The 27986-nt window shown below is 33.3% G+C and overlaps 4 protein-coding genes across 6 annotated transcripts; all 4 read right to left on the reverse strand.

Moving 5' to 3' along the window:
* Positions 1-6864: 6864 nt before the first annotated feature.
* LOC148206984 (translocase of chloroplast 90, chloroplastic-like) lies at positions 6865-12796 on the reverse strand. 3 transcript variants are annotated; one of them, XM_088105214.1, is made up of 3 exons: positions 12471-12796; positions 11801-11937; positions 6865-9518 (listed from the first exon to the last, which is right to left on the reverse strand). In XM_088105214.1, exons 2-3 carry the CDS (start codon positions 11931-11933, stop codon positions 7264-7266), a joined length of 2388 nt encoding a protein of 795 aa, XP_087961340.1. In that variant the 5' UTR covers positions 11934-11937; positions 12471-12796; the 3' UTR covers positions 6865-7263. The 3 variants fall into 3 exon arrangements, with proteins under 3 accessions (XP_087961340.1, XP_047168963.1, XP_047168962.1); XM_047313007.2 differs by having other exon boundaries at positions 6865-9524; positions 11801-11934; positions 12471-12795; XM_047313006.2 differs by having other exon boundaries at positions 6865-9524; positions 12471-12795.
* Positions 12797-14654: 1858 nt separating this feature from the next.
* Positions 14655-18999, reverse strand: LOC148206985 (ubiquitin C-terminal hydrolase 22-like). Its single transcript, XM_088105215.1, has 3 exons — positions 17927-18999; positions 17657-17781; positions 14655-15765 (listed from the first exon to the last, which is right to left on the reverse strand). The coding sequence occupies exons 1-3, from the start codon at positions 18805-18807 to the stop codon at positions 14993-14995; spliced, it is 1779 nt and encodes a 592-aa protein (XP_087961341.1). The 5' UTR covers positions 18808-18999; the 3' UTR covers positions 14655-14992.
* Positions 19000-20964: 1965 nt separating this feature from the next.
* Positions 20965-22946, reverse strand: LOC124837592 (uncharacterized). Its single transcript, XM_047313003.2, has 3 exons — positions 22720-22946; positions 21612-21676; positions 20965-21477 (listed from the first exon to the last, which is right to left on the reverse strand). The coding sequence occupies exons 1-3, from the start codon at positions 22819-22821 to the stop codon at positions 21135-21137; spliced, it is 510 nt and encodes a 169-aa protein (XP_047168959.2). The 5' UTR covers positions 22822-22946; the 3' UTR covers positions 20965-21134.
* Positions 22947-24886: 1940 nt separating this feature from the next.
* On the reverse strand, positions 24887-27740 carry LOC148206986 (actin-related protein 2/3 complex subunit 3). The gene is made up of 4 exons (XM_088105217.1): positions 27229-27740; positions 27003-27111; positions 26651-26920; positions 24887-25427 (listed from the first exon to the last, which is right to left on the reverse strand). Exons 1-4 carry the CDS (start codon positions 27229-27231, stop codon positions 25285-25287), a joined length of 525 nt encoding a protein of 174 aa, XP_087961343.1. The 5' UTR covers positions 27232-27740; the 3' UTR covers positions 24887-25284.
* Between the last annotated feature and the right edge of the window lie 246 nt (positions 27741-27986).

Here is a 27986-nt window from a genome sequence, read left to right on the forward strand (position 1 = left end):
CAGCGCACAAGTATTGGTGCGTTATGCGAATTTTCGTTTCCTGGCAGTGCGAATTTTGGCTTGCGCTATGCGAGAATTGGCTGACAGACTCCCAATTATACATCCTTTCCTGTACAATAATTTACATAACAATTTACTTCCTATTACAACATTTCACTAAGTAATAACATGAATAATTAGAAGATTGAGATCAACGTCTCATCTCCATTTTTAACATTTTCAAAAATTCTCTTTTTAACGTTAATAAATATATTTGTAGAAACGTCATAACAAAACGTAATAAATATTTTTGTCATAACAAAACATCGTAACCATAAACCGTTGGATGGGTTTATATAAGTTGTTAAAACGTCAATAGTTTCTAATTCAGAATAGTTTCTAAACAATGATGCTCTCTTCCACCCTTCACCTCCCATTTTCTATTTCTCCCAAATGTTCGTTGTTTTCTGTGCGGAATATCCCATTTTCTATTTCTCTCAAATACTCCTTTTCTGTGGGGAATAGGGATTCTCACTTGAATCCCAAGAAGAAAAGTTTAGTGTCACATGTCCATTTCTGCAATCTCAACTCTGAAATGATGGAGCCTTCGCCGGATTTCATAGTAAGAGAGGCTCTTCTTGACGAAGAATACCGGGTAAGTTTTTTTTTCTTCTTTATTTTCTTTTAATCTTTCTTGATGAAGAATATTGGTAAGTTTTTTTGTCTTTTATACATATGGCAGCTGCTCTATAGTGGGAAAATAGAAAAACAAGGTACTCAGAGTGCATTAGTTTTGTTCTTTTTTTTTTTACTTTATTTAGGATTATTGGTAATATAGTGATATGCTTTGATGATGATAAGTTGTATGCTGCTATAATTGTCCTTATTTTTTATCCAGATTCTTCGGGAATAGGAAAGACACGATTGAGGTAAGAGTTTATGCTAATAACTCTTTGTACTGTGTGCTTTGAGTCTTCCTGAAAGACTTAAGAAGAATTCCGTTTGGATAGGACGAATATGATTGGATAACGANGCAAAGTTTGCGGTGCAGTTGGAGGTTGGGGAAGGGCTGCGGCAGAGAGAGAAGAGGGCAGTTAAACCGGAGATTTTGGTGAGAGTCAGAGAAGCTTCTCTTTCTGATGCCGAAGCTGCCACCATTGCTGCTGAAGTTTTGTGGGGTTCTTCGCCATAGATTATTTTCTGCAAACAAGACGGCGAAGGAAGTAGGGAAGTTCTTCTTTCCAATATCTAAAGCTGCTACTGTATATTCTGAACTCACCCAACAATTTCATTGTAGTTACTTAGTTATGGTTGAGTTGTTTGTTAGTTGTGTATGTAAAGATTGGGATTTTAGGAACGGGAAGTTCAATTCAGCTCATAAATTGTGCTATTATCGAATTTTTTTTCTCAGTCAGGGAATGAATAACAAATCAATTCTCATTGTTATGTTATGCAAGTTCTAATCATATTAGTATTTGTTCAGCTGATTGGATTATTGAATTTTAAAGTAATTAATGGTGAGTTTGAAAGCTTGAAAATGCAACGTTATTTATTTGGTCCAGGTTTTATCTGAATGATAAAAATGGATTGAATGTGAAGAAGGTACTGAGGTGCGTTGGTGGCTGAGGAATCTTCGAGGAATCTGAGAGGAATACGAAGGGAATCGTTCATGGCATATGCTTCTTCAAATAATCAGCATTTTTTTTATTCATCCATTCTTCATTTTTTTCACTCTCTCAAATGCTTCCAATCTATGTCAGTATTCAGTGAGAAACTTGGAATATGTTTTCGTATATTTTTTAAGTAAAGTAAAAGTTTTAAACATATGACAAAGTTGGTTTTAATTTAAGAAAAAAATATTTCACTTTTTTAATAGGTTTTAATGGAAAAATTTACTAAGCATAACCTTAAGATCCTCTCTAATGCAAATGTTGTTCATTGGTTATCCGTTTTTCCCGCTTCTTAAGGATGTTATTAAACTCCCATGTCTGCACATGCTATGCAGCCCATAATAAGACAAAGACCAAACTGTTTTCTGCAATTTTTTAGTACGGAGAAATCTAGTCCATGAAAATACATTACTTTTCCTCCAAGAATGAAAGGAATTTAAAAATAAAAATTAAATTGCGACGCATCACTTATATTGGTGCAATTTAAGAATTATAATAAAAGCATATAACGACTTACATCATTAAATTGTATCTGTCAATGCATCAACACTGTGGTTGGATGTGAATGTGATGCTTTTATTAAAAAAATTGTGGAGGTTAGATGGTTTGAGAAGACTCTTGGGTGATGTGATGCAATTTCTTATTAAATGATAAAATTATGATATTAGGCTAAGGCATTTATAATATTATATAACTTTTAGATTTTTGTCTTTTCAAAATAAAATAAATTTTTTAATATTTAAATTAGAATAAAGATAGGAACTAGACGGAGATAAATGACAAAACCTGATGTGTTAAAAAATGTAATGGATGTTTTTAGAGAATTATTTGAAGAAACACAATACTTTTAGATTGATGCATATAAAAAATTGAAACTAATTTCAACTTAAAATGTTATAAAAACAAATTTATGACTAATTATAAATACTTGACGATAAATACTTATATTAGTAAGTAGGAGTAATTACAATAGATCAATATTCAGAGACAATTTTTGTTTTTATAGGAGTCAAAGCTCCATGTTGCGTGTAGAAAGTGGCGCCATAGAAGGAAATCTCTACGGAAATACTAATCCTTATATTTGATTAAAAAATTAAAGTAAAAGAAAATACGACAAAACGAGTTGATTTCATAAACTAATGACTAATATTTGATCGTTTTTACCTGGAAATTAATGACTTTGTTGCACTTTCAAAATCAGTAACAGAGAAAATCTTTTGGTTGATTGGGTTTGATACTAAGGACGTGATATTTGGTTGGTTACGTCATTGATGAGCAAACAAGAATACCAAAAAAAATGATAACCCAAGTCTTACAAGCTAGGACAAGAGCTAAAGAGTTCAAAGTCACTTCAGAATAGGACCATTTTAGAGTGCAAAAAGTGTTAGGTTAATGAGTACAACCATACATGAAATTAATACCATTTTTTATTAAAAACTTTAAAACAATAAATTAATAAATTTTTCATTTTTATATAATACTCCATTTCTTTATTTTTATTTAACGTAGAACTTAAACTTATTTTTTTTCAACAAAAAGTACACTTTTCACCGCTTAATATAATTTTAAAAGTTCATATCCCAATAAAAAAGAATAATTGTGAAAAATTTTAACACAAAAAAAATGGAGTGAGAATTTAATTTCAAAATTATATATTCTGATTTATGATGCGTAATAACTCAAACTATGTTTTTTTTGTTATTGATATTTTTAAATTATTAAAATTTAATTTAAAAAATAAAAAGGAAAATAGGATAAATTATAATATACTATTCCTTATATAGTTTAAATGATCCACTTGTTAAAAAATACCATAAAGTAATGCCTATATTCATTACGTATCTCAAACTCCGAAGAATAACGTGTATAAAATGCTTTCAGAATTCAAAGGCTTTATTCTACCGTATATGATAGAACTTTAGATTTCTGAAAAAAAAGTTTTTAAAATTATAGTAGTATAGTATAAAATATTGACTGAGCGGTCATTGAATAAAGGTCGATCGATTTATCCGCTATTGGTCAATCTCGTCAAATGGTTTAAGTCGTAATTGGGTCTACAGTGTTAATAAGCTACTTCAAATGGTAATTGGGTCAGCGCTTAAAATGTTATTGGACCAGTAGTCCAGTGGATGATAAAATAATGGACGTTGCTCCCTCCACCACCATAAGTGCTTCTGCATCTCCCCACTATTTTCTTTTATTCCAAAAATATTCTACACCTTCTCACTATTTTCTTTTATTCCAAAAATACCCTACACCTCCTCACTATCCTGAACAATCTTTCTCTTTCTCTCTGCATTAATGGAGCATATTGAAAAATATAAAATTAAGAGGAAACTTCAATATTAGTGCTTCTACCACTTCCATTTTATAAACTTAAAAGTTAGATGCAAATACAAAATAATAAACATAATAATATTAATAGTAAATAATATATTATTATTATTATATACTAACTTTATAATGACAAAATAACTAAATAAATTCGAAATCTTTAACAAATAACTTTTCTTTTATATTTTAAGTATTTAATAATATTTTTATATTATTTATCTAATAAATTAAATACTTTATTCAAGTTATTTGAGTCAAACATGTCCGTAAGTTAAAATATAATATAATGCTAAAAATTATAGATATTAAATGTAAAAAAAAACACACATATATATATATATAAACATTTTTCTAGAAACTTAGAACAAAATTTTATCATTTATTAAGTAATTTGAAGAAAAAATATATTGAATAGTGAAAATAAGATTGAATCAAACTTATTTAAGGGAAAGTGTAAATAAATTTTTGCAATATATCACAAGTTTAAATCTGAGCCATGTGAATGCTCCATTAATGTGGAGAGAGAAAGAAAAATATTGTTGAATATAATGGGGAGGTGTAGGGTATTTTTGGAATAAAAGAAAATAGTGGGAAAGTGTAAAGTATTTTTGGAATAAAAGAAAATAGTGAGGAGGTGCAGGAGCACTTGGGGTGGTGGAGGGAGCAACACCCTGAAATAATTAAAGATATGTGGTTAAATATACTTAATACACTAAATCCAAAATATTTGGTTGAAGATATTGATAAAGCCGTTTTTGGGTAACCAAATCTCCAGGTAAGGTCGTTTTTATTTGATATTTGAAACAATTATAAATACATTGACATGGCCAAAAACCATGTACGTTACACTTATGTTCTACTTACACTTGATTTATTTTCCAATACTCTCAAATACTCAAATAATGTCAACCATTCACTGAGTATTTCATTAAAGAGCTAAAGCTCCTCAATAATACGCCTAACTTGAGTGTCAGAATGCTTTTTGCAGGTACATCCTCCCCGTCAAGAAGGAGACCGATCGGTTCGCACTAATATCGAACGGTCAGCAGCAGGAGATTGAAGATGACCGAGCAGTCCAGACAGATAGGCGATCCAGGCGTTTGGAAAGACACATCAGAAGGTTAGTCTCTTGGTCCTGAAAATATGTATGGAAACAATATTTATGATGATTTTCAGTTCATTGACAATGTATATCAATAATTGATTAAAATTAAACTCGATTATTTCATACTTAAATGCAAATATTTAAATATTCTGTCTTATATTGTTGTTTCAAACTTATTTTATATTTGAGAAAGAAGAGAGAACATAAAAGTATTTATTGTTTGTAAGATTTTAAATTCATTTTAAGTAATTAAAATTCTTTCAAGAATATCTGGAGTTCAATTTTCTTCCTGAATATTATATTTAATTACCATATTTTACTGTGAATTATTTTAAATACTCTAAATAAAATGGCTTGTCCTTTTAATTTTTTTATTTAAAATGTAATTTTAATAATGTAACTTATGAAAGTTATAATGAGAACGAGGTATTGAAAAACATATTATTAACTAACCTATTTTAGGGGTTTTAATATTTTTGTAATGAAGGATAAAATGAGAATATGATAATTTGTAGGGATACAGGAAGAAAAGGGGTGCAAGAAGAAATGCCTTTTTTTTCTTAAATACCTCAGCCACTTGATCTTTGGCGTCCAATAGTTTGAAGTTTGTTTAGAGAAGACTTTCACAAAATCATGATAATAACCTCTTTATGACATCTTTCTAGATTTTGAAATGTCAGTGTTGAGGAAAATTAAATTCAACCATAACAAAGGTCTTTAACTGGGTTTGTTCTCAAAAATCACAATACTAGTTTTTGATTTGTGAAATATCGTGCATGATAATAAAAATGGGAAAGGAGGCAAATTTGGAGAGGGAGTGAGTTATGCACATGCAGGGGACCTCTTTGTCACTTTGGGTTTAAAGATGAGGAGGAAATAACACTCAATGAAAAATTTAAAAATAATAATAAATTAGCTTATTGAATTTTCTAGACACATTACATAACTAATATACAGTATGTATACGAATAAGTACATCAAATATAACCAGAGATTGTAGTTGAAATATTGGTAAGGTCCAAATATGTGTATGAAAGCTTTTAGGGTTGTCTTCAAGATAAATGGGTTAATGCAAACAAAATGGTAGCTTTGGCAATAAACATAATATGGAGCAAGTAAGCAAGGACCAACCTTACACAATAATGAGTGGATGGTGATTGTATATGCAATGAATAATGTTGTGCATGTGATGGTAGTGGCCATTATGATTCAGTTTTTGAAATGAATTAATGAAGGCTTTATTATGTATTCTTGAGGGATGGTCAATGCATGTGCTTGCATTCACTGTGGCATGCTAAATAAAAGGGTTTCTTTTTTCCTTTCTTGCTGAACTTTTAACTCTTCTTTTTCTTTCGTTTCAATTTCTTCGACGAGACACCTACCAAAAGCTAGGCAGCTCTCAAGTCCGACAAGATTACACGCACATTTTATCTAACTTACTTGTATAAGATAAAATATTCGTGTTATTAATTTTAAAAAATAAAAATAATTAGTCCCCTCTTACACCGAGATTAAGAAATATCCCATAAAATGGCCGACATGTTCATTTGGTGAAAAGTAAAAATAAGCGTAGGCAAAACATACACAGCTTATTCGGCAACAAATAGCTGCAATCAATGCAAATCTCAAACTAAAACAAGTTGATCATCAGCAGCTACCTTCATTATCATTAACATATATATACCATACCCAGAAGAACTTTGTTAACATTCTACTCGTTGCAAAAACTCTTATTGAACAACAGCTCCGCAATCATCGTGTCTAACACACTAGTACTTCAACAAATAACATAAATTAAAAGAAAAAGACAGACATTTTCTGTGTTTTACTGTACAGTTGTTGTGACTTATTTTTTCTAGAAATGAATATAAACAATCCTCGAAACTCCCTGGTGCTGATTATTAATCAAGAATCTACAGATAGAAACCCGTTCAAGATGCCAGCCAGCCTTACCTAAAGAGATTTCCAAAAACGGGCATCGAAAGTATCACGAAAAGAAAATTTCAGCTAGCCTCTTAAGAAAAAGAGTAGAAAACAAATTCTAACTTTTGGTCTTCTTTTCCAGTAGAAAAGGGCTCATCTCTACGTTTGACATGTAGAATGCCTCACTGCTTTCCTGTCTTCTTTGAACAAAAAAATATTGGTATTAGAAAGTCAACAACCAGAGCAAACTTTTCAGTCCGTCACTTCCTTCACCACGTTCCTAGTTGGCTTTCTACGTGACAGGAATTTCAAAATTGAGAAAATTGCAACCGAGGCAATTTGTAAATGGTCAGAGCTACTTATCTTTATACATACTTGCCCCATTTTACGACTATTTAGATTACCACTTATAGATGCTCGTGAGGTTCTAGATAACCTGAACTCCGATTGTAAGCTTCCACTCAACACCATTTCCTTGTTGAAAGAGAGGACTGTCATTGTCAAGCTTACATTGTCATTTCTTACCGGATAATCCTCCCCTCGTAAATTAGCTTCAAAACTCCCACCATATGCCATTTGTCCTGCACCATCCATGCGCCCAGCATTCAAGACAAGTTTTAATCTCTTCCCAACAAACACAGTATCCTCAAGTTTTGCACCGACATAGTACCTCTTTGCAAAAGATGTTAAAGAAACACCACAGTCGGCAATATTGTGCTTTATGTTTTTTAACTTTGTGTTGCTACGAACAGTACACATAAAATCTTTACCCGTGGACTGAACATCAACACCCATAGAATAAGTAGGGCCCCATGGATCAACATAAGCTGCAGCACACTCAGATTGAATACTGAAATCCTGCTTGTTCTTATTCATCTGTCCCACGACTGAAGCATATACATTCTTCTTTATTTCTGTAGTTGTCTCCAAGTTTATACCATCAAAGCCCGCATCGTGATCCCATCCTTGGGGATCAAGAACAGGCCTCACAAGCCATTGGTCGTCAGAAACAAGGCAACGATATCTATGGCCATGGCAGTCTGAGTCAAAACATGGAGGAACAGCCATATCCGGTAGCAAAACAGGCTCAGGAGGTGCCTGTTGATCATCCGGGTTATCACTGTTCAAAAACTTCTGCTCTGTTGAGAGTAGTTTCTCTTTGCGCTTACGGTAGTCTTCTTTCAACTGTTTCTTTAAGAAAAGGGTTTCCCTGTAATCCATTTCATCCAGATAATCTTTTTTCAACGGCTCAGACAACATTTCAAACTGAGATTTCGTCAACACTCGTATGGGTGGAAGTTGATCATTTTCATCTTCTTCGTTATCATAGAGTAATATTTCCTCAATTTCATCATCAGTGCCACTTAAATTGGATATAGGGTGATGGCGTAGGAGAGACGAAAGGAGATGGGGCATAGAAGGAATTCGGGTACTGCTTGATGGTCCTAGTTCTACACTGTTCTGAAACTTGAGAAGAGAATTTACATCGCCCAGAACTTTGGTACAAACGCAAAAGAACAAGAGTTGAGATCTCCAAACTTGACCATTTGGGAGAATTTTCTCTCCCATAATATTTTTTGGGCATTGAGAATGGTTCTCAACCAAAAGTACAGGGTTTTCAAGCCTAGAATCAAACACTGCCTGCTGTATATGCTGCTGTATTATATTAGTACAGTGAGAAATATACGACTCATAATTCATAGTATACCCATCAGGTCCTTCCGGAATGGCAGAGGAAGAATGAGTCATAACTACGATGGTGTTGAACCAAATCGCACTGCCAAACACTTCGGTTACAAGTTTCAAGAGTGGGAAGTCAACATAACCAGCATTGATAAAATCAAGCCGTTCAAAGTACAAAACAATATCTGGAGGGGACTTTCTTATAAATCTCCTTATAGAAAGCATGATCCTCCTATTTGTCTTCATATTATTAGTCGAGGAAGGCAGAAAACCAGGGGTATCAATAAATGTTATGTTAAGACCATTGACATTGCCCACAACTTCTTGGATGCGATTAGTAGCTGGTTGAAATGCGCCTGTAGTGGTTTTTGCTTGACCAAATATAGAATTTATGGTAGCACTTTTACCGACTCCTGATTTACCAAGGACAAGTATTCGGCAAGAGAAATCCAATTGAGGCATGCCAATAGCTTCCTGTTCACTTGCTATTTCTCGGGCTCTAATGCTACTGTGGTTAACTCTTTTCAGATCTGATTCCTTTGTACGAATCAAAGTTGCCAGGTGCATCCGATAGAGAACCTTTGCGACCAAAAGATTTTCTTGTGAATGGCCAAGGCGCTGTAGCAATCTGAAGAATTTAACCTGGAGATCCTCAACCTTGGCTAAAGTATCCTTCCGTCTTCTATTAGTGTTATCTTGATAGTGATAAACTTCTGTATCTGAAACTAGCTGCAAGGAGGAACTGTGACGATTGCTCTGATCACCATTTGAAGAATTTGATGAGTCAGAAGGAATGGATGATGATACTGAACTAGCCGAGTGATCTGAACCTAGTAAAAACGCATATGCCTCAGTTCTATCTAAACTGTACTGATAATAGACATTATATTCACAAAAATCAGATTTGGTGCAAATATTGGTTTAGAAATGATATTACGCACAGAATATCACCCACTTAAATCATCCTAAACCACAGAATTGTACAAAATAAAACACATATATCAACATCCAAACATATAATCTTGGATTCCTATAACTGTAGGAAAACATACTCTTTAAATTTTACTTGTTCCCTGGACTAGATATGAAGAAGACATCTCCTATTTCTCCTAGCATCAAAGAACTAAAGTAAAAAATCGGTAAATTGATCACGTCTGCAATTTCCTAGGACAGTTATTGTTTGTTTAGTAACTCCTGTGCTGTATGACCGTTATGTGTGTATTTATTAAATCAGTTTTGTGGCAGATTTCTGAGGGATTATGTGACACATAAAATAAGTTTTGTGAGTATTTGTTCATTGTTGATGTTGGTTTGAAGGATTAGATCCCGTGCTGTGGGCAGAGGACTGTGTTAGTGTTATGAACAAGAAATTTTGGTCTAATTCCATAATTCTTTCAACAAAACCTCCCAGACGGGTGAGATTGGAATAACTGCAAAAAATAATATATTTATTTCAAGAATCGATTTTATTTTATAATTGTTGGAAAATGGTTATAAGATATAACTAATATCGTTTGGTACAACAAAAATCTGATTTTACATTAAATGAGTATGTATGAAACTAAAAGAAAAAAAAACTATGGAAAAATAATGACAAAAGAACCAAAATGGTGCGATTTTGACTTCAATATTACCAAAATGATGTAATTTTGAAGTCGTGTTAACTTGGTACAATTTCGTTTTGAAGAAATCGTGCTAGCTTGATAAGATTGGTATGACTTCAATTCCTTGTAATTTTTTTTAATTTTAATTGAAGTTGTGCCAACTTAATATGAATTTCATGTATTTTGATATAAATTGAAATTGTCAGTTTAGTACAACTATAATTCATTATAACTTTTTTCTTAATTTTAATTGAAGTCATACCAAGAAGGCGTGACTTCAAAATTACACCATTTTTGTAATTTTGAAGTTAAAATTACACCATTTTGGTGCTTTTACTGGAAAATAATCATACACTACAAATTTTAAGATTCATAAAAACAGCTTATTTTTCATTTTCTTTCTACAAATTTTAGCTACTCTCCGAAACATAAAATCACAAACAATTTTTTGTTCCAAAAACTGTTCGATCTTTAAAAATAATATTTGGGCATGCTTGGGATAGCTTGAATTGTTGATTTCAGCTGTTTTAGTTGGGAAAAAAATAAAACTGTTTGAGAATTATAGTGTTTCCTTGAAAAATTTGTTTAAATTTACAAAAGCTTTCTTTAAAAAAAAAAAAAGAAAAAAAAAACTTTTATGTATCCAAACATTTTTAGATTATGATTATTTTTCAACAGTTTCTTTTTCACCTCAAACTTGCTATCTCGAAATTACTCCCAAGTATCCCCATTTGCCGATAAAAAACCCCTCAAGTTTCTCAACAACTACCCCCTTCTCATAATTTACTTTGAAAAGGATGATTGTTTCTGTTGTATCCGCACAAAATTAATTATCTTAAATATCATTCTTCAGAAAACTTACCAAAAACAAATAATTCTCGATTATAATTGGTTATAACAATAATTGATTATATATAATTCATATTGAAATAATCTAATTTTCGAGTTATCCCAAACACACCCTTAATGTGTCCAAACTCATTATTCAATGTTAGAATGGTTATTTATCTCGCTCAAATTCTTGAGTTTGAAGACGAACCGTAGCCTTCTTGCATAGAAAGTATATTTCTACCTATGAATTATTATACCGTAAAGGCTAACTCTATTATCAATAGAAGCATAATCTCCACAGCTACTCTATACCGTAAAGGCTAACCATGTCATATTGTCCCCTACTGGTTCTAAGAATTGTGAAACCTAATACTAATCTAAGGGTGGCACTGGAAGATGTGAATACAACACTATACAATTTTAAGGTGTAGCTTTTTACTAGATAACTACATATCTGCTGAGCTTAACATGCACGGAATAACAGAACAAAACGAGTTCCCTGCTATTATCGTCTTCTTTCACCAGCCACCGTTCTAGGAGGAGGAGAATTCCGTTATGACCACATCTTGTGAGAAATTAACTATGTGCATTTTCATTATAAAATGAAATAAAATTATGTGCATTTTCAATGACTCCACTTGAAGTCACAAACAGTAATATCAGGGTTGTACCTTGCTCATTAAAATTTTCATTCTGAATCCGGTGCTCTTCAGCGTAAAAACTATTGCCACCTGATAATGATGAAGGCGAGACCACTGATTTGGACAGAATTTGAGAGAAAACCCAATCTCTAACACCTTTCATCCTACTGCAACATAAGAAAACAGAATTCCATAAAGTAACTAGAAAATGATAATTCGAAACAGTAAGCCAAAGAGATATCTTGGTTCTTCTTAAAGTGAAAACAACACCGCAGAACATATCATAAACATCAGTCAAAATATCCATCACATGCAATCAACAAAGCACAAAATTTCATAACAGGGGATCCTCGATTCGATTTTCGTCAGCTAAAGGATTCAATCAATAAGCATATGAACACAGAGTGTCTAGCCAACTGCCGGTCAATCTTGAAAACATAAAACCCTTTATAAGAAAAATCTTAAGACAATCAGTGTCGGTGAAACTAAGATCAGAAAACACTCCATACACAAAATCGGTGCAAACGAGGAAATCGTGTCAGAGGATAAATAACGTGTAAACCTATGAAACAGAGATCACCAAGCGAATTGCAGCAATCATTAAAATTCAACAGAGAAAAATAGAATAAAATAATGCTGAGAAGAATAAAGAAATGGAATGAAAAGAGAAAAAAAAGGTTAGATTAATGGAGGCGCTCACTTTGATATTTGGACATCAAACACAAGGGAGGATAACACGAAACGCGAAGCTCGAGGATATACTGAGATCCAAAGAAGCAATGTTTGGCCGCGAAAAGAGTCGAATCGACGTGGTCAAATCATTAGGTCAATCAGATTGTCTCATTCTGGTAGAAGAAAAGAGGAAAGAAAGTTGGTGGGGGGAAAATGAGTGAAGAAAGAAAGGGCACGAGAAAACCCTAATTAGAGAGAATTGGAAAGTGGTGTGTGAGTGAATGAGAAGGGAAGAGAAAATGGAGATTTGGAGATAAGAGTAAGACAGATTGAGAAGTCGCTCACCTCATCTCTTATTTCCTTATTTTATTTATTTATTTATTTTACTTTTGATTTTAAGTTGAAGATGGCAACAAAAAGTGGCGGCACTGAAAGAGGCCAAAATATAAAGAGGTGCGCACCACCAACCACTTCACCGCATGCATTCTCAACGGTGGTCGCGACCAATAGTTTTGAATTTATTTTTATCTTTCCAAAATTAAATTTTTTATTTTTTATTATCAAATTATCTCATACTTCTTTAATGTTTATGTGTTAATGAAAAACCAAATAATCGTTGTAAAATCTTAATTGTTTAAATGAGTTTAAAATAAATTATAGATAAATGGATTGTTTTATTACTCTTAATATCAGATTTTTTAATTAAATGTTATTTAATCTTCTTAGTATGTTATTTAATTGTCTTCAATTAAATTTTACTGTAAACTTATTTTTTTACAAACTTCTTGCTTGAGTGTAATTACTTTACTGATATATGATCACTTGAAAGAAGTAATACAAACAGTATAAATAAAATATTTAATTCCAATTAAACCAAACAAATATTTCTTTAATTTAAAACATTTTTCTTTCCTGTAGTACTTAGATTATACTTATTTTAATTTGAAAAATTCAAAGTAGAAACCTGATTAATATTTAACTACACAGTTCATCTATCAATACACACAGTTCATCAAGAATAAAATAATAGATCTCATTCACATTTATTTAAACAACTTTAAGTAAAGTTAGTCTATATAAAAAAATATTATAAAGTTAGTATAGAAATTTGTTGGGTCATTCATCGCTCAAGAGTCCAGACCAATATAAATATCTATTCCTCTTTCATTAAATGTATTGAAACAAAATTAAATATTATAAAAAATATACATAAAAGCATTTTAGTATAGGAACTTCTAATAACATTATCAAAATAATTAATATGTTTATTCCCTGTTAATTTATATTGATTTCAAAGACTTTGATCACTCTAATTTTTTTACTTTGTATTAGGAGAAAATTAAGCTTAATGAAATATTAATACATTGTTGGTAATTTGGATTATAATAAAATAATTATCAACAAAACAAATTAAAATTATATAAAAACATTGAACTATAATAAGAAGTTTTTATTATTAATAATAGTAATTTTAGTTTACTAAATAATATTGTTTATTATTATTATTAAACATAGTTTATTGAACAATGTTATTAAATAATAACAAAAAAGTATAGAACTGTAATAAACTTAATATATTCTTTAAATCCAGATTATTTATAAAATGGTATTAAACAATTTGAATATTATTTAAAAATTTTAATTTTAATTCAAATTCATTTTTATTTAATATCATTTCTACTACTTTTTTTCTTTCATTCAAACAATCTCATTTTTCTTTCTTTATTTTTTTTTCTTTCTCTGTCTATTCTTACACCATTCTGGAGAACATATTCGATTACTAAAAAGTTCAAATAAAATATTTTATAATCAAATCAATGCTTCAATTAATTAATGACAAGTTTACAAGTAGAATAAAAAATAAAAAGTGTTTTGAGTTATTTTTACCTTTCATAAAAAAATAAAAACATGTTATATTAAGTGCTTATTTATTGATCTATTACAACTAATATAAATGAATTTTTTGACTGCTTTTTCTTCAAGTTTCAAGATTTATTTGACTCAATTACACAACCGGTTTGTTGTATTTGAGGAGTAACCAGACAATTCAGTCTAGTTATTAAATTCATCCGGAAACAAGGGGGCTGGATTCTATCTTTATCAACCAATCAAAGCATGCCCTCAAGCTTAAACTCCGGCAACCAGTAAGCATTTGAAGATTTCGTAATTGTAGTTCTTATATATCCATAACCTCTAATATCCATCCGTATCATGGTGGCATAGGTCCAGTTTTAATGAGTATTTAATTTTTCCTGATGAAGGAACAACTGCAAAGCCCTCCAACCACTGATTTTCAAAGCACGGGAAGAAAGAGCATAAACAATTTTAGAGTTTCCAAAAAGTTGGAGTGCCTTAAAAATTCTGGCTGGTTTCTAGCTCCAACTCGAAACTATAAATTAATCTCTGAAAATGACATATTCGCTAGTTGTGATGTGAATGCAATATATTTTCCTTTGCTTGTTTCCTCATGTATGAGTCATGGCATATCATTGGAATGAAAATTGATATTAACCATGGCATATCAATGATTTGGAGCTTCTCTTATTCGAATCATGAGGCGACCTGTTTATCAGTTGCTTTATAGTAAAGCATCTTCTGTACATAGAACATCATGTAACACTGTGCAGCCCTGACAATGTTCTCATCAACTTGAGTAATCCAAGCATCATCACACTTGTACCATCGATTGCTTAATCGCAGATAAGTAACATAATGACCAGCATCTAGTTTACCAGTGTGCGTGACAACGGCAAACAACTCAAACTCTGAACACAACTCATCTGAAGCATCAGGCTCATCCCCATCAAAAGGAAAGATCCTGTTCCCAAATCGACTCCTTAAAATTGTTGACGAGAGATACGGTGACATGTCCAGTGAAAATGGGAACTGTAGGTAGCGATCCACTTTCCTGGACATCTTTCTTGTTGAAGAATGCTCAAATCTTTTTATATGAAAGCAAGAAACAAGGGGAAGTTTCCTAATTGACATCTGTTTTAGTGTTTCTTGCCTCACCTGACACTGCCGGCAGAAAAATTTTTGGTCAGCTCCCAATCTCTCTGCTCTCGTGAATCTCTTCAAGCATCCAGTCAAGGTAGATGTTCCACAGTATTGGCTTGAATTCATGCAATCAGCCTCACCATTGCAAGAATGATTTGACGTTGCAGTAGCCATTTTATTAGAAACCCCTTGATTCGGTTCCAAGTCCAGTGAGATGTCTATGCATGGGTCGTAAGTAGTTGATGTGAAACCACAGGCCATACATGTAACATCTGATCGCAGAATACCAGAGAATACTTTATGAGCAATGCAGCAGTCACCATTGCCTGAAATATCAGTGAAAATGTTGTCATACAAAGATGCTTAATAAAATGACGCCAGTTTAAGAGCAGATCTTACAATGAAGATCTTGTACATTTCAGTAAACAAAGGTAGCAAACAAGATCCTTGTAACTTAGGTGTTCAAATACTGAATGAAATTGCCAAAAGGGTTCCGATTTGTACAACCATTATCCTGGGGTAAAATTAGACTTCTGGAAATGAACAAAAAAAACAATTCATTTTCTTTGCAATTTAAATTACTGTGAAATTTTGAAAACTGGATTTACATTTTTTCCCAACATTTTAGAAATACAGAAAATAAAAGACAGAATACAGAATAAAGTGATTACTGTCAAGCTTGGCAACCACGACTTACTGGAACTGAAATTTTACAGCCGTCAGAATTTTACAAGCCAAGCATGCCAATATTCTGTCTAGTGGTCCAAAGTAATTTAACATCTAATAGCCTCTAAATATTATGTATGGGAGAACTTTGCACCTTACAGTTAACTCCAGAACAATACCTAGTATTATCCCTAGGTCCTCCAGAGCACAGGAGTCAGAACAAAAACACATTATCTTAAAAACATAATTGATTCTTGAACAGCCAACCCACTAAATTTGACTGGCTCTAATCGAGAGAATAAGGAAATGGTCTTGAATTGAAACAAAGGAATGCCAGCGGAAGACAGAGGAAAGAAAATGAGTGTTTCCAGTGGGACTAACACTCCAAAAGAGAAAGAACCACATCTTTCGAGGCTAAAATCTTAGCTCAGCTTTCAAAGAACTCAGAGATCTGACACTTTTGATGGCCTGAAAACTAATGCAACCTTCTCTCCAGGATAGGACAAGCTTTGGAACTATAGCCTAAACAAGGTAAAAAGGTGGAGTTAACATTAACATCATTTGGTCTAGAATCTCCTGTATGATGAAACGAATAGGCTAAGCAGAAATTGACTTACACGGACTCACAGGAACGTAGCAGCTAAATCCATCACGACAGCAGGTTGTGGTTGAAAATTAGCCCTAAATGTTTGAGCAATTGTCAACTCTTAGGGCAACAAGCAAGATACCTAAACCCTCACCCTGCAGTTAAATATTATGATAACTCCGTTATCTTAAATAGTATTTTGAATTACTATGAAATTAAAAAAATGTCAAAGACATTGAAGATAGCAAGACAAAGGTGCTCTATTGATAGTCTTCTATAATCCGTTTGGTTTCAACTATAATTAATCTGAGCTAATTCACCAACTTGTCACAAGTTGAAAAAAGGTAACAGATTGACTTCTTAGTTCTTACAGCATCTAATGCTAGTGCTTAATAGCATAGGGATCAACATCTTCACTCAACTTAACCATAATATTTTTTTCCATAAAATGGGATCAAAGAAGGTAAACATGTTAAAGAAGACTCTCTGATGGAAATAAGAGGAAACAAAGATTGGTGTTACAATATTCCCCATATTATTTTTTAAGAGATACAGTTACAATACCCTAGCCCTATGAGCCACAACTAAATTACACGTGTTAAATATGAGAGAAAACAACACAGAGACCACAGCTTCCACAAGAGTTAGACAAACACTACAAAACAGTGTTCAGCAAGCAAGGCAGGGCTGGTAGACTTGATATCATCCACAAAATGATTTGTTGTATAAACCAAAACAAACCAGCTGAGATTCTAGTAGCACATATTTCAGAATGGTCAACATTGCTCACATGTTTTAATTTTATTTTGATATTACGCTTGAATTGAATATCCCACGAGATACTAGAATAAGTGGCTTTATACAAGAAACCCCCTCTTTCCGAACAAAAAAAGAGCATAACAGTAGCAAGCACTTCGTAATGGTGAAGAGAATAATAAATGGGTGTCACAGTCAGAACACATTACCTTCACTATCTGGCTTACGCCGACCCTTCTCCACCTTCTCATGGATGCCATCAAGCATGGAAATGAAGAACTCATGCGCATCTTGTTGTTCATAACTGGCAAGGTTGGCTGCGTGCTGCCACCAACTGAAACATTACATCAAGAACCAGTCAAACAGTTAAACTTTCTATAACAAATTGACGTAAAAGAAACTTAAATCCTAAATAAGGATTTAAAAAAAACATGATTAGTTCTATTCATTCACAGTTTATACGCCACCACCATACGCACCTGTACAAAAACTTAGCGGGACTGTAGGGAACGCGATCTCCAGAAAACACAGCAGAGAACATAGCATCCATATCGCAAGCTAAGCATATTCGGGCATTCTTGTTCCCATTATTGCCGCCATTTCTCTTCCCAGCAGCACCACCGTCTCCGTCACCGTTGTTCCTTTTCTGGCAGAAAAACCGATTGTGCCTATCGCTCAAAAAGTAATTCCGCAACGGCGGCGTGTGAAGCAGCGCTTGCAACACCGAGTTCATGAAGCACGTATTTCCCAAATTGTTCAGTCCGCGCAATCCGCGCGGCAAATCCTGCGAAGGATCGGCAGCGTCGCTGGCGATCGGGGCAGAGCAGCTCCCGATCAGAGCGCGCTCGCGCAGATCCGGCGCCCAGGGCCGGTAATCCACTCGCCGTTTCTTCCGGAGATTCTCAGGATGAGACGAGGGGATCGCCGGCGGAGGATCGGCTCCGAGAGTTGACGCGGCGATCTGGGCGATCACCACGGCGGCGTCGAAGTCGCGATCGTAGACCTGGTCGCGGCACGCGCAGCAGAAGAGCTCGGCGCGGTCGACGTCGACGGCAATCTGGTGGCCAGGCGGCATTGAGGCGGCGTGAACGGCGGCATGGGAGGATTCGGCGTTGGAGGTAGAGTGGCAGGAGACGGCGGCGCAGGTGACACAGGCATATAGGCGGGAGGGGGAGGAGAGGCCGCAGGCGCCGCAGCGGGGGACCTCGTCAGGATCACGGCGGAGAGCCGCACGGCCACCGGGAGGCTTGATCCGGAGGCAGCTATGGAGAGCAAGAAATGGCTTGGTGGAGGTGCGGCGGAACTCGGCCAAGTGGGGACAGGGCTGGGGAGAAATCTGAGCGTTGATCTTGGGGGACATGGCGTTGATAATGCTGTAACCCTAAGTTTGAAGAGCATAAGATTCATGGATGGGAGAATGAACGGATGAGATTGTTGTAACGCATTGAGATTGATGAGGGTCCTTTCCTGTCTGTGTGGGGGCCGATACTCCACTCCCTATTTCACCTTCTGCTCACTCCTTTCTGCCTACTCTTCTTCCCTACTTCTCTTCTGTTATTCTTTTATACAGTTTCCTTTCTATTTTTGTAACAATCTAAATAATTCTTATCGATAATTCTGTTATACATTTTCTATTTTCAAATTACACTACAAAAATTGCATTTCTTTCTGCAGAATTAAAAATAACATTACTCATTTCTACTTACTCAGCATTCCTTTTTATCCTTTCAAATAAAAACACTTTAAAGGCTTTATTTCTACAACTCTGTTAATTACAGTCATTTTAATAATCAATCATTTTTTATTATTATTTTGTTAATGTCTAACAGTTCTAAAGTAAAACTTTCAAAATAGTTTGCCTTACGTTAATATTTGTTTATAAATTTAAAAAATCACAATTGAAAACTCTCAACTGTTTTAATTTGTCTTTCTCTTTGTGCAGGTCTGCACAATATTCTATTATTTAAATATTAAAAGACAAATTTCACCAATTTTTTCTTTAATTGCTGAGTATATGATACAGGTGGTAGTTACATAAAAGAAAGTAATTCATGTTTTTCTAAATAATAGATACTTCAACAACATTAATAGATAATTAATGTCGCCATAAATTGATCAGAAACAAGTTAAATTGCATGTGATCATATATATGTGTAAGAGTTGTCTCTAATAATATAATCATATAAAATAATTGTTAAAATATTTCCATCCCAAAAAAAAAATCCAACTAACAATTTTAATCTCATCACAAGACAAGGAAGGTACCAGGAAACAAAAGGAGACTTCCATGGAGGAGTCTAATTAATTACACACAAGTTGGTTAGACTTGAGTATATAAATCATAACATAGTGCTTTCAAAGCTTTTTTTATATGAAAAAGTGTTTCAAGAACTTTATGGGCTACAATAGTTGGTTATTAAATTATATACTCTTGTATGACTTTGTTTTCCAGTGTTAAAACTTGTCTACTATGATGAAAGATTCCTACTAGTTATGACCTCTATGGCAGAACATTGAGGAAACAATTAGTGAAAATAATCCAATTAATAATCCCACTTAACTTTGATAAGCAAATACATGGAGATTAGAGGGTTGTAAGTGGAGATATTGCTAAAATAAAATATTCTAACTCTAACAATAAATGTGTTGTATTGTTGGTTACACAATATGATCACTTATTTCTTGTTTCAGTTTTAATACCATTTTCCTTTAATATTCCATTGTGTTTATTTTTAAAGCATATGTACATTGAATTTGTAATAAAATGACTTTATTGAACACAATGAACAAAGCCACCTGCATTTCCCATCTTAAGCAAATTAAGTTTGCCAGTAAATAGTTACAATTATAAACATCCCAGGCATTTATACTCAAGAACGGGATACAGGGGCAGAATCATGTACCAAATGATGAATACCAGCAAGTTCGTGATTAGAACAAATGACCTAATTTAGGAAAAATAAAATAAAAGCAGCTATCATCTCTTCAGTCAAATTAACTAGGATTCTATCCATGAACCATAAGCTCAAATTACTACAGTTCTCTTTTGAAAAAAAAAAATTACATAAGAAAACGAAAGACAGATATCTACTAAGCATCCTATACAATACGAATTATATTATGAAAACATATTCTATTCGAATCCAAATCCTCAGGTGAGTTTTTAGTGATGACCTGAGTCTTAAAACACAATGATGTTGATATATTAAAATGTATATTAAAAAGAATGAATATATTTTTAAACATCAAACTCAATGTCCATAAGTATAGTTTGAAGACCTGAGAAAGAGAGAATACCAAAAGCTCAACATAGAATTGAAATTCTATTCTGAAGCATGTTTGGTTAAAAGATTATAAGTGAGAGTTTTTTTCTGGATTCACAAGTCTGCTACTGAGACCATATCGAATGGAGAAACCAAACAGATGATCCAAGATAGAATTGCAATTCGTAGTTATATAAAAAAAAAAAAAGTTTTGGTAGCGCCAAAAGATGAAAACTGGTTGGAAGAAGGTAAAGTCTTGGAAACAATGGGAAATATTAATATAATGATAATCATAGTTGACATATTACTAAAGCAAGATAAGTCTACTCAAGAACGTTGCTAATTCATCTGTCCTAATCACTAGACTCGACTCAAATGCATATTCCCTGGAGACAATTTCCTACTAACATTATTCCTCACTTTCTCACTTTCTCTTCTTAGAAGGTGGCTGGGGAGTTTCCTCCTCCTCCTCCTCCTCCTCGTCATCATCTTCGTCTTCTCCATCGTCATCTTCATCATCACCATTGTCATCATCATCATCATCCTCGTCCCCATCATCACTTCCTCCACCATTAGCCTCAGGATCGTCTTCAGGATCCCCTTCTTCATCAACTTCTTCACCAGAGAAATCTTCGTCGTCCGCATCATCGTCATCCTCCTCATGTCCTTCTTCATCCTCCTCGTCATCCTCATCATCATCAGTTCCACTCTCATTTTTGTTTTCTAGATAAGCATGTTTGCTACCAAAAAGGTCGTCCAATGGAAACCTGACCAGGATATAAAACAGACATGATAATCAATAACTATTTGAAATGAGGTAGATACGTCCTTAATGTTAGGAGATACGTAAACGAGAAAGCAAAGTTTTCTACATTATTGAGGTGCTTCAGCTTATTCTTACCTTCCACCCGTGGGAATCAAATTTGGTGACACTGGATTAGTGCCATTGGTCACCAGATATCCAATCTGAAAGGAAAATAAACAAAAGTAAATTAAAAATAACTACTGAATTCCATACAATAAAGGATACATACCAAGAATAGTTCTGAAACCAACTAAACCCATGACATATGTGCAGACACTTGCTATAAGTTTTTTTAGATATTCAATAAAGAAACAATGACGAAAAATTCTAAAATTACATATTTCAAATATAACTTGCAGCTTTTCAGCAGTTTATCTCCTCTCAAATCCTAAGAAAGACAAAATGAAGTGTTGGTAGACACAACAACTAACGGGGAGTATAAGTGAACGGTACTCTTTTGCAGAATTAAGGAAAATAATTTGGTTCCTTTTTTTTCATTGTATTTGCTTGTTTTGTAGCATTAGGAGAATCCCCACTATTCCTGTTCGTGACCAGTACACTGACTTTCTTAATGTCATACTAGCTAAAAAACTAAGAAAAGGAAGCACAATGATGCCCATTGGCCTTCACTGGTTGCAGATACTATCAAAGAAATGGCAGGAATCAGCCATGTAAGATCCCATCCCACAGTAGCAAAATGTCCCGCTATTTGTCCCAACTCACACATCTTTAGTTGGAACCCCAATCCATACTTTTTGACATGGCAATAGTTTGTACTCTGAACAAACAAAAACAATGCCTCTGATAACATACGTACTAATGACAAGCAGTACAGATACAGAAAGTACTGAAACAAAACATATTGCACAAAAGTCTGTCGCTCACAGGAAAACAACATTAAATTGAAAACAGGAGGTAGAACACAAACGGAGAACCAACAATATGCTCACATTCAAGACAGTTAGATGAAACATAATGGTAGATAATCCCTACAGTTAATGGCAAACACTTGTATGCAAAAAGGAAACCCTGCTTTGACCTAACTAAGAAGGGAATTCCAAGCATGCAAATCAGTGAAACAGCTGAACCCTATTTCTGAAAATGCTTATTCAAGTATTAATATAGTAAGAAAAACAGTAAAAAAGGTGAAATTGAAGGGGCAAATGATGTGGAAATAAAAGATAGGTTTTTGAGAGAGAAATACCAAAGCCATAGATTGCGCGGCGGCGAGAATAGTGTCAGCTGCCACAGCTTCGAGAAGAGAAGGCATTTGGAGAACGGTGTGAATTGGAATCTGAAGCTCCATTGCAGAAACAGTATGAAGCTGAAGCTGAGAGAAGACAAGTCAAAGGGTTTGGTCCCAATCTGATTACTGATTAAAGTAAACCCCACATTCTCTACCGTTTAGGGTTTTTGTGAACCAAATTGCTATTGCTATTGCTATTTTCTATTGCCACTCCTAATTTCGTTACTTCCACGCCACATCCCTTTTTTTTTTGGAATTGGCTATAACAATTTCCTTCACTTTGAGTCAAGGCTTTGGATCTTGTGCACCTTTGGGCCTGGGCCCATTTTTGCAAGGGTTTTCATGTGCCCGCAGAAACTTGCACGAGTTACAAGTTCAACATTAATTGTCATAACATGTTTTCATATTGTTAAATATTATTTTTGTAAGTTATTTTTAACTTAATAAAATATTCTTTTAAAAAATTATTTTTACTTAACAAAACGTTTTTTTAATAAATTACTTTGAACTTAATCAAATATTATTTGAGCAACTCACTTTTAAATTAGTTAAATATTTTTTTCATAACAACAAACACTATTAAATAATAACTGAATATTATTGATCAAACAATCACTCATAATCATAATTATGATAAATAGGTTGTGTGAATAGTGTTTGATAGATCATACACAAATCTCTTATACGTATTCTTCTATTTTACTTTATTAAATGAACACGACCAATTTTTTTATGAAGTTTTTACTGACGAAAAAATTTAACACCACACAAACTCTACTCAAAATGTTTGTCATTTATATTTATATATGGAATATGTTTACCAAAACTAATTTATAAGTTAGCTTGTAACTAATTATTATTACTAAAATATTAATTTACAAGTTTGGAGTCAATAAATTAGTTTATTAGCAGTATTTAATTAAACTATTTATGATACGGTATAAACATATATAATTACATAATGCTGTTATGCAAATAAAATTTTTACCTTTTTGAAAAATAAGATTATGTAATTGTTTTTATATATTTTAAAATAATTAAATTTTTATACAACTTTTTATTATGAATTTTTTTATTTGGACTAGTAATTTTGTTTATTTAGTTTATTTTATGAGTATTAATTATTTATTCTTTTAGAATTTTTTATCTATATAAAATTAGAAATAAGTAATAATATGTAAACGATTTAAGAATAGAAAAAATGAATAAAAAATTTAAATTACAATAATATGACAATTAAAAAAGTTACAAATTAAATTAAATGAACTAGATAAAGTAGTTTGTAATTTTATAAACTAAAAGCTTATAAAATAAGATATTAAACGTTTTCATAATGATCAGAATAATTATAATTTACTCAAATAAACTAATAGGCAATTTATTTATTTTACCAACTACATTCATATATTCACTTTTTTAAGTAAAAAAACTTATTAAGTTTTTTTTTAATTCCAGTTTTATTTGAAAACTATGAAATAAGGACCCATAATAATTGGAGTAAAGCAAACTTACTCACAAAGCATAAACCACACAACACATAACTGCATATAATGATATTAAAAGTCCAAGGAGTTATACAGATTTAAAAAAAAAAATAGGATTTAAAGTTTTTGTTCTTAAACTTCCTTATTTGAGGTTTTCTCCTTGCACCTCCCAAATCTTGAGTTGCACCTGCTGATCTGGTGTGGTCCCAGTGTTGGTGTTGTGGTGGTCCCCATGATAGTCACGGTGGTGAATAGTGGTGTTGTCTCGTGTTGCTGATGGTGATGTTATTCGTTAAGAGATTATATACGAGAATATTATGGTATTAAAATGAGATGTTAGGTTAACATTCCATGGTCTTTTTATTATAAATATGATTCATAAATATGGTCTTTTTATTATAAATATGATCCATAAATTTAAAAAGGAATGTATATAATTTAATTCAAAACTTGCAGCCAAGGAGATGAAAAAGTATATACTTTTTATCCTTATAAATTTATATAAAAATATTTTAAAAGAAAACCTTTTCAAAGAATTTCTTAAATAGACAGAAATACCTAGCATTACCAATGGAAAGAAGAAGAAAAAAAAAAGAACAAGATCCAGAAACAGATACTCTGAAATACATTTAGTACATACCTGAAATAAAAGTTGCAGTTATCATAATGCACACTCATTATACTGATAATGTGAAGCTGAGGTGTGACTGAAGGAGTTTTGCAATAATTAATAGACAATACAACTAGCAGTCATCACCATTTGCACATACAAGGTTGGGGACATAACCGTATTAGGATTATTGACTTCATTATATGAGGGGCAAAGAATAGGCCACCACTAAAAAAAATGTGAAAATGGGTGCTACCAAGAAAACAGTAGTTTGAATATAACCAAATCAAAATGGAAGTTTCAAACTAGACAACTAACAACAAGCCTTTCACTAATCACTATATTTTTTTATTGTCAGATCAACAGTAGTTTTAAATGTATTTTTCACAGCACAACCTATGGTTTAAGAATTGCATGACCGCCAACAGTTCAAGGAATGATTATATTCATAAATTTCCTCTTTGCAAATGCCAACCACCATTTATTTGGAGTGCCGTTAGGTCTGTATGCAACGCTTAATAACCTCCCACTTGTTTCTTCCCTTATCTGCTTCAAATAGTTTTTGAGCAATTCTGCATTGTTGAGATCACAAAGCTTAAAATACAGGAATATGAATATAAATAAATACATACACACACGTGTGTGTAGCCTGTAAAAAGGTTGAGTAAATTGCAACTGCATCAGGTAGAGTAAACACAACAATTTATAAAAGTTCAATCTAAGCTAGTATGAGCAATTTTAAATTCCCAATATGATAACAGTGTTCTCACCATCAATCATGTAAAGCAATGCCAATTGCACTGAGAAACATAAATTACGTTCATATTAAATGAGTTTCAACAATGACAGATCATCAGTTCTTTGAAAAAATATGCAAAAGACGCTTGACTTGACTCTTAAAAAGGCTCAAGAATACAAGAAAATAAAAAACCTACATATATTGGTATAAATACAAGCTGAAATTTCCTCATAGGTGCAGAAAGTAATAGAACTGAAGTTTCCATTCCAACTATTTTTTTACACATCAAGGAAGTACATATTACAGTCTATTTTATAAAGTATTCCTATACTTCCTATTTTTTTTAGTTGGAATCTGAGCAGCAGTGAACCTGAACACTACAAAATTTGGATTACAGCAGCCATATAAAGTCACTTAATAGCTAGTGAAGTTAGTTGTTTGAAATGAACCTCTCAGAATGATAGTTTTCCAGACTTGAGTCATATCTTCAGATCACTGAGGACATTTGGTATCACCCCAATCCATGTTTGTATATTCCGGCAGTTATATTAGATATACCTATCCGGCTTCATGGTTAGAGCTATACCTGCATCCCTACTTTCAGAAAACTTCTAACAAATGAAGGAAGATACTCGAATAGTTCATTATTTGCCAAAGCCTAGACTTTCTTTGTTGGGTGTGTGCTAAAAATTCACAAAGATTAAGCTCTGATACAATTTCTTGTCTTCAAAACAAATGCCAGCCCCACATTGAGGCACAGACACACTCATTTGGTCATGTGAGTTTAAAGTGAACTTAGCCAGCAAATGTGAAAATGATGTCAAATCTTGGGTAAGCAATCGATTGAAAAATAAAATGATTAAGGAACAACTCAAATACATTTTTATTGACTATTTTCCTGAGGCAATGGCGAAGGAATCAATAGATACTTCTCAATAAAACCTGGGAGGCGGACACCGATTAAACACATAGAGAATTAAGTGCTATGATTAAGCTAAGCTTATGCGTCTACTTATAAGAACATCAAGGTGAAGGAATAGTAATGACAGGATTCACCTGCTTCGTCGTGTGATTGAGGAAGGGGGAAAAGGCCCGGAAATGGAAAGCCAGACTCTCCAGGGACAGGAACCTTTTCGAGACCCAAGTTGATGATTGCCTTGGTTCCTTCAGCCAAGGTTCTGCAACCTTCAAGCCTTTTGAGAGCGATGTTGATGTAAAAGGTCAAGTATATGAGAAGCTTATCGGCAGGGCTCTTGATGTCAAAGTTTCTGAAGAACACATTGGCTCGAAAGAAGGTGATGGCTTCATCCACGATATCAGTTGTATCTGTACCACACATCACAGTCAAAGCATATCCCAATCCCAGAAACCACAAAAAGCACAACAGAACAAAAAACAATAGAAAAACCTTGATCTGAAACAGGAGCAGGTCCCTTGATATGGCTCTTGAGAGGAAGAAGAGGACACCCACAAGCTCTACTCACCCCATCTTCATTCACAAAACTAGAGTGATAAACCTTTTCCATACAGAACAATGACAACAATCATTTTCAATTGGGAATCAAAAATTGACAACGCCGCAAAATTATGAATTTTGAATAAGCACGAATTGAATTGAATTGAATCCTTCGTACCATGTCTATTGTGGCCACGATAAGAACAAGGATTGCTCAGAAGATTTCAATTGCAACCCAAGCGTTTCTGAAAATGCAGGGAAAAGAAAACAATCCAAGCATGTAAATGAGTAATTCTTTGGAGTGAAACTGAGAAATTGATAAATGTGCACCAAAACAACCAAAAGTGGAAGTAAATTGAATAATTAAAATGCCAAATTTGTTAGGTGATGTGAAATCAAGATTGCGGAAAAAGTAACTATAAATTGGAATGCGATCTGACAATAACGATGGTGGTTAGTTTATTCTTTATACCAATGTCAACAACGCTTAAGAGACAAGTAAACAATAACTATGAACGTTGGTAATTTATTCGGGCCAGCTTTCAACAACAAGCCCAAACTCATTTAGCCCTACGACATTCTTTGCAAGAAAGTCCATGGTTCATTTCATCCAAAAAAAACCATGAACCTAACCATAAATCCTAACTTTAATCCTAGTCTTAACTCAAACTCAAGCCCTAACCCAAACACATACCCTAACCCTAAACGTAGTTATACTAGTAACCCTAACTCTTCTCATAAAACCTAAACGAGGATGTAAGCCTAATCCTAACCTATCCCTGACCATAATCCTAAACCTCAAAACCAATCGTAACCCTAACCCAACCTCAAACCATAATCATACATTAATCCAACTCTAACTCTAACACTTTGTTCACTTAAATGTATATGGGAGAGAGTAATTGAATGGATTTGAAATAATTTGAAGATAAATTT

The sequence above is a fragment of the Vigna umbellata genome, chromosome 1 (assembly GCF_029865625.1).
Source record: "Vigna umbellata cultivar VRB3 chromosome 1, Vumbellata_1.0, whole genome shotgun sequence".
NCBI lineage: Eukaryota > Viridiplantae > Streptophyta > Magnoliopsida > Fabales > Fabaceae > Vigna > Vigna umbellata.

Bases quoted from the DNA above. Each gene is read 5' to 3' on its own strand.
- LOC124837592 (XM_047313003.2), bottom strand. From the start codon at position 22,821: ATGGAGCTTCAGATTCCAATTCACACCGTTCTCCAAATGCCTTCTCTT. The intron at 21,677-22,719 runs GTATTTCTCTCT...TTTTCCTTTCAG, and splicing joins CCGCGCAATCTATGGCTTTG to ATTGGATATCTGGTGACCAA. The intron at 21,478-21,611 runs GTAAGAATAAGC...TATCCTGGTCAG, and splicing joins TTGATTCCCACGGGTGGAAG to GTTTCCATTGGACGACCTTT.
- LOC148206985 (XM_088105215.1), bottom strand. From the start codon at position 18,807: ATGTCCCCCAAGATCAACGCTCAGATTTCTCCCCAGCCCTGTCCCCAC. The intron at 17,782-17,926 runs GTGCGTATGGTG...GTAATGTTTCAG, and splicing joins CCCGCTAAGTTTTTGTACAG to TTGGTGGCAGCACGCAGCCA. The intron at 15,766-17,656 runs GTAATGTGTTCT...CTGATATTTCAG, and splicing joins GCGTAAGCCAGATAGTGAAG to GCAATGGTGACTGCTGCATT.
- LOC148206984 (XM_047313007.2), bottom strand. From the start codon at position 11,933: ATGAAAGGTGTTAGAGATTGGGTTTTCTCTCAAATTCTGTCCAAATCA. The intron at 9,525-11,800 runs GTACAACCCTGA...CGTTTTTACTAG, and splicing joins TGAAAATTTTAATGAGCAAG to GTTCAGATCACTCGGCTAGT.
- LOC148206986 (XM_088105217.1), bottom strand. The intron at 26,921-27,002 runs GTTTTTCTATTG...TGTGTGGTACAG, and splicing joins TGCTCCTGTTTCAGATCAAG to ATACAACTGATATCGTGGAT. The intron at 25,428-26,650 runs GTGAATCCTGTC...TCAACAATGCAG, and splicing joins TCAATCACACGACGAAGCAG to AATTGCTCAAAAACTATTTG.